Here is a 5,668-nt window from a genome sequence, read left to right on the forward strand (position 1 = left end):
GCAGACATAAAAGCGGTAAAGCTGCAGTTAATAATCACATTTTGCAGAAAATCGTTTTGCAAAATGTTATTTTACTTTTCCTCTAATATTCCTGAATATTACAGGCTCCTGTAAATCAGAAGAAAATGAGAAAAATACAACAGTCACATCACCTCCCATCACAGCTAATTATTGCACTCTTCCCTTATTATGTTCAAACCCCATTAGGCCGCTGTGGTAAATCAATATTTGCTTTTGGTCACCGACTGAGGAGCTAAAGAAGCTGCTTTTATAGGCTAATGATCATTATCAGCCTCGAAACAGACAGGACCCCAAAACACTGACCCTGCTCCACAGGGCCGACAATGTCAGCCTCCTCCTCCTCCTCCTCCTCCTCCCTCCCTCCTGCACACCCCCTCTCCAAAAAAAACTAAAATATTAATAATTTATCTTCGAATCGACTTCTCTCTCTGACAGATTAGATTTTAACCATTTGATTTTGTTTGGACTGGGCGTTCCCATATTATTACTTAATGACCTTCCCAGCTGCTCCTGTCCATTTTCTGTCACCAGCAACCATCTGGACACTTATTAGCACCTCAATGCATCCACGCTGCTTTCCTCCCAAACTTGAATAAAATTAAGCCTGGTTGCACACTGCCAATATATATTCACCCCCCCCTCCCACTTCTATTCCCACCTTTCTTCAAACCGGTAGTAGGCCATCCCTTTTTTCAAAATAATTGTTTGTCATAATAATCACAGTAATGATGATAATAATCATTATCATAGAAGAAGAAAAAAAATAAAGGCTGTGATAGTCGTGGGTTTTCTCTATAATTTCATTTAGTTTATTAGGCAAAATATACGATCTGGACAAATTCCTTCAACGCTTCCTATTTACAAATTTAAATCACTTGGTATTTACATTAAAGAAAAGGACACCAAAAAACACAAGATAGAGACAAAAAATAATAATAATAATTATAATAAAGTAAAAAGCCTACCAAAATGTCCCAGCCTGCCTGGGCAAAGTGGAGAGAGAGTAACATTATAGGCGCGATTATAGGCTACACAACAATAGAGGAAGTAATCCATCCATCCACAGGATATTACCAAATTACGCCATTTGTTCTGTACCGACTGAATGCTACGCTGCATTATTATTTCTCATTGTCCTTTTTAGGGAGTGTAAAGTCTTTTTTTTTCTTCTATTTTTTCCTTTTCTTTTCTTTTTTTTTTTTTTTCAAGCACGAAAAAAAAAAAAAAATGTCTTGATCAAGCCGAGGAGAGAGCAGTGAGGACCCGTTGCGTGGCGTCTTGTGGACTCCTGGCGCTGGAAGGCAGAGAGGATCTGGATGAAGAATAATACAGAAGAGGTAGATAAATACCCCCGCCGTGTTTGGACAGCGGGTTTCAATATGCATCTCAAGTGTCTGAACAGTTTGGGTTTGAAACAGACTGCAGGCCCCCTCTACAAACCCCTCACTTTATTTATATGTTATAATAATAATAATAATAATAATAATAATAATAATAATAATGGGAAATCATCATAATAATTATTTTACAATCCGAAAATATTTTATCGTGTACATGTCACCGTTATCAACATCCATAATTTAAAGCATGCTTGTTTTTTTTCTTTTGTTTTTTTTCCTGCACAGCTCTCAATACAAAAGTCATATAAGAAAAAGGGGCTATTTTGTAATACTTGAAACAGCAGTAAACTTTGTTTTCTCCCCCCTCTTTCGGTAAGAGCGCTCCCCTGGGCTCCGGGTCTCCCAGGGGTCTTTAGGGAAAGCACACAGCCCAGACAGAGCCCGTTTTACTCGGTGACTTGATAAGTAGCCACACTCTCCCCAGAGGGGAGGAATTAAAGGGGGTGTGGGATGGGAGTCAAGACCCCTGTCACCCGCAAAACAAACTGTGTTTTATTTATCTTTGTTTATTTTATTTTATAGTGCTGTGATCGTCGTTTTATGCAGGGAAAATAAAGTAAAAATAGACATAAACTTTAAGGTTTATATCTTGGAATTTATTAAACACTTGGCCTGAGGTCTGCATCACATTTAATGGTATTTATCTGTTGGATAATTACAGCTGTTAAAATGTAATCAATTTTAGTTATTTTAATTACTTCTATAGCTGTGGAGAAAAAAAAGTCTGACTCGGTTCATATTTTAATTAATGCAATAATCACCACATTCTACATTTATAATTTAATACAAGGCTGGGGCTGGAGATTTTTTTTTTATGTTCCCAACATTTAAGAGAAATCACAACTTGTCTCACCTGTCATGGATGGGTCGAAAGGAAGACTTCAGGGTCTGTGTTGGAGGTGAATCAGACCTGACACCGTTTTCATGGTCTAAAAAAAATGAAAATAAGAAAAATAAATAAATACACTCATGATTATGAAATTATGGGCCTGTATTTTTTTTTTTTTTTTGTAAATAAACATCAACGTGTCTAACTAGAAGTGTGTTGTGTATACACTGGATTTAAAGTGTGTTTAAGTCGCCTGCACGCTGCTTTGTTATTACAATTACAGGCTGTGTAAAAGAAAAGAAACACTCATGAGCTGCTCCATCAGTGCTCAGCATAAAATGTGACATCCACGCGCTCTCCTACCTATGTGTTTGGGGCTGTGCGTCTCTGGCGGGGCCTTGCTGTCGTTGCTGAGCGCTGCTGCAGCTGCTACCGGCGACACCACCACTGACGTCGGCTGCTGCTGCTGCTGCTGCTGGGCCGTGGGCAAGTGGTGGTTGTGGTGGTGGTGATGGTGCTGGTTTACTCCCAGAAACGACCTCACGTTCAGCAGGGAGTTCTGGCCCAGGAAAGCCCCGTTCGTCCAGTTGTGGAACTTTCCAATCTGGCATGTGTACAGTCCGTGGCTGGGGAGGAAGGCCGGGTGGGTCTGCAGCTGGTGGTGGGGCGCTGATGAGTGAGTGGTGGCCGCCGGGGCGCAGGGGGACGTGGGTTTCTGAGATGAGCTATCGGGACTAGTGGCGGTCTCTGCTAAAGACCAGATTTTAGGCTTATTGTTAGACGGGAGAGGAAAGCTCCCGGGTCTATCCGGGGACAAAACTCTGGTGTTGTTGTTGTTGCCGTCCGAGCCCTCTTTACTCCCTGGGTGAACTGAAATTGTGCTCTTAGATTTGTCAAAGGCCTCATGGGCCTGCAGGGCGAAGGCCCGTCTTCTCTCCAAGCTGTCCAGCTCTCCCCCCGCACCGACACCGCCCCTGTGGTCCCTGCTCCCCTCCGTTGATTTATCGTCATCGTCCTCGTTGCTTTGATCCCCGTCGTTGTCGTCGATTTTGTCTATATCTATGCTCTCCAAATCAATCTCCTCCTCGTCTTCGTTTTTCTCCGCCTCGTCCCCGCTGCCGAACAAGTTGCCGTCCTCCTCGTCCTTGCTCCTGCTTCCCCAGGTCACCTTGTTCTCCTTCTTGAGCCTCCTCCTGGCGTTGGCGAACCATGTGGAGACCTGCGTCAGCGTCATTTTGGTGATGATGGCCAGCATGATCTTCTCCCCCTTGGTCGGATACGGGTTCTTCCGGTGCTCATTGAGCCAGGCTTTCAGGGTGCTGGTGCTCTCCCGGGTGGCGTTCTTGGGCCTGGCCGGGTCCCCGTACTGAAACTGGCCGTATGGGTAGAAGGCCGGGGACGTGTGTGCTGCGAAGCTGGCAGGATGGACACCAGGGCTGTCCTTCAGCTCATACTGGGATCCCTTGAAAATAAAAGATAATGTTTTACAGTGTTTTACACATTAAATATGCATAATTAGTTTGACTGTAAAATACAGACTGATTGTTTTTGCAGGGAGCTAAAACACACTTTGGTCACTGTATATGTATCTGCAATTCAAACAAGTGAAAACGGCCTCTATAAAAAAAAGAAATCCATGAGTTGCACCTGACTCTGTCCACAAATAAGCTTCTCAACTTGCAAAATAGCACATGCTCCGGGGCCTGCGGCACCTGCGCCTGCACAGCTCCTCACTCAAAGACCTTTTATTAGCAAAGCATATTTCATACATGACTGTCCAAGAACGGAACAAATGAAGTCAACGGGACGAGAGGAAGTTTTGTTACATCATTGTGAGGCGCACAGATGGCGTGCAAATTGCCAGCCTTCACGTGTACCTGCCAAACTTCCCTCCACACTCTTCAAGTATGTCAAAGCAGTTCTGGAGGCCTAAGTGAAGTTTTCCCAGCGTGCCACACTTCGACTTTTGTTGCCGAATTTAACCCCCCGCCTCGCTTATATGTGCTTTGGACGCAACACTTAAATATATCGATCAGTTCAAGCAACGCTTGGATTTTTTTTTGGAGGACAGCTCTTATTTTGAAGCTTCAGCCCACCGCCTGCGGGCCTGACGCACATATCCTCCAACACATTAACACACCGCGAGCTGATTATTATCACCTGGTGTATTTTAGGCCAATAAATATCTGACAATTCTTCATCTAGAAAAAAAAAAAAAGAAAAGAAAAAATCCACGTGGCATTCATCCATGACAGAAGGATACACCGCAGCCAAATCAAAGCATGCACGATTAAAACTCGCTGCATATTTATAGACTGAGCTTTTTGTTCAGTGGTGGAGATTATTTCTAACGATCTGATCATAAAAATCTGGCCGGGGAGAAACTTTTTTCTTTACATGGTGCCTGCTGACGCGCAGGGTTGATTTTCCTTCCGTGAAATGTATTTAAAATCGATCATCCCAAAAATGTGACATAATAACCGTGCGGTTTGGCGTGAATTACATGTTTTGTTTACACGTTTTCTTTCATGTGAAAATAAATCATCTCCAGTCAGATTTTTTTTGTTTTGTTTGTAGGCGCCTGTCAAACTTTTCACATTTGTAACTCAGCCAAACGAGGCCCTGTAGTGTGCAAAATCGAGCAATTACGCACAAATATTTAGCGATAGATATTTCAAAAATCCGACATACAAGAGTGCATTTACATTTCTTGATCCTTTTTGCTGAGGTTACACAGCCTGTCTTGGTTATATTTTTCCCCCAAGACATGGAGCAGACACAGTCGTCAGCGCACCGCCGACACAAAACAAAAAGCCACATTTATTCTTACCATTTGTGAGAAAAGAGCCAAGTCCGCGCTGGTGTAAGGTAAGAAAGCGCTGTAGTTGTGTGCGTACGGGTTGGCGTACATGCCCAACACCGACGTGACAGCCGCTGCGGTGGCGGACGGACTCCCTCCGATTTCGGTGCTCCCTCCCCGGGACGAAGGCGTAAGCACTCCCGGTCTGTCGCTCCCGTACACCGCCTGGGAGGCACTTAAGTACTGCGGGTAGCCTAGCTGGGGGAAAGACATCTCCACCGCCGGATCGTCGCACAGTTGTGTTCGTCCGACAAACTGTGCGTTACAACAAAAAAAAAAAAGAAAAGAAAAAAAAAGTGTACAGCGAGAGGTAAAAAGAAAAAAAGGAAGGAGCCCGGAGGAGTGGAGGGAAAGTGTTCAAGCCAAAGTCACAGCTACTACAGACATACAGTGGTGTGCAGTCAAAACAAGCCCGCTCTTAAATCTCGGCTTCCTCTCTTTTCTCGCGCAAAGTCCGCTGGATGTGATCTGATCAACAATTGCGCTCCGACTGACGCGCCTGGCCCTGAGGTCTCCAGGCTGATCTCTCAGATACAATTTGAAGTTGATGCTTTGATT

The 5,668-nt window shown here is 44.0% G+C and overlaps 1 protein-coding gene across 1 annotated transcript; it reads right to left on the bottom strand.

The window, feature by feature from the left end:
• Positions 1 to 1,257: 1,257 nt before the first annotated feature.
• irx1a (iroquois homeobox 1a) lies at positions 1,258 to 5,323 on the bottom strand. The gene is made up of 6 exons (XM_073485920.1): positions 5,081 to 5,323; positions 3,220 to 3,712; positions 2,939 to 3,111; positions 2,614 to 2,899; positions 2,275 to 2,350; positions 1,258 to 1,315 (listed from the first exon to the last, which is right to left on the bottom strand). Exons 1-6 carry the CDS (start codon positions 5,321 to 5,323, stop codon positions 1,258 to 1,260), a joined length of 1,329 nt encoding a protein of 442 aa, XP_073342021.1.
• Between the last annotated feature and the right edge of the window lie 345 nt (positions 5,324 to 5,668).

The sequence above is a fragment of the Pagrus major genome, chromosome 17, assembly GCF_040436345.1.
Source record: "Pagrus major chromosome 17, Pma_NU_1.0".
In the NCBI taxonomy this organism is placed as follows: Eukaryota; Metazoa; Chordata; class Actinopteri; order Spariformes; family Sparidae; genus Pagrus; species Pagrus major.

What these genes read in the sequence shown, in the direction of transcription:
- irx1a (XM_073485920.1), bottom strand. Translation starts at nt 5,323, where the DNA reads ATGTCTTTCCCCCAGCTAGGCTACCCGCAGTACTTAAGTGCCTCCCAG. An exon ending in TGGCTCTTTTCTCACAAATG is followed by an intron (nt 3,713 to 5,080) that starts GTAAGAATAAAT and finishes TTTATTTTCAAG; the next exon opens with GGATCCCAGTATGAGCTGAA. An exon ending in CGTCCCCCTGCGCCCCGGCG is followed by an intron (nt 2,900 to 2,938) that starts GCCACCACTCAC and finishes CACCAGCTGCAG; the next exon opens with ACCCACCCGGCCTTCCTCCC.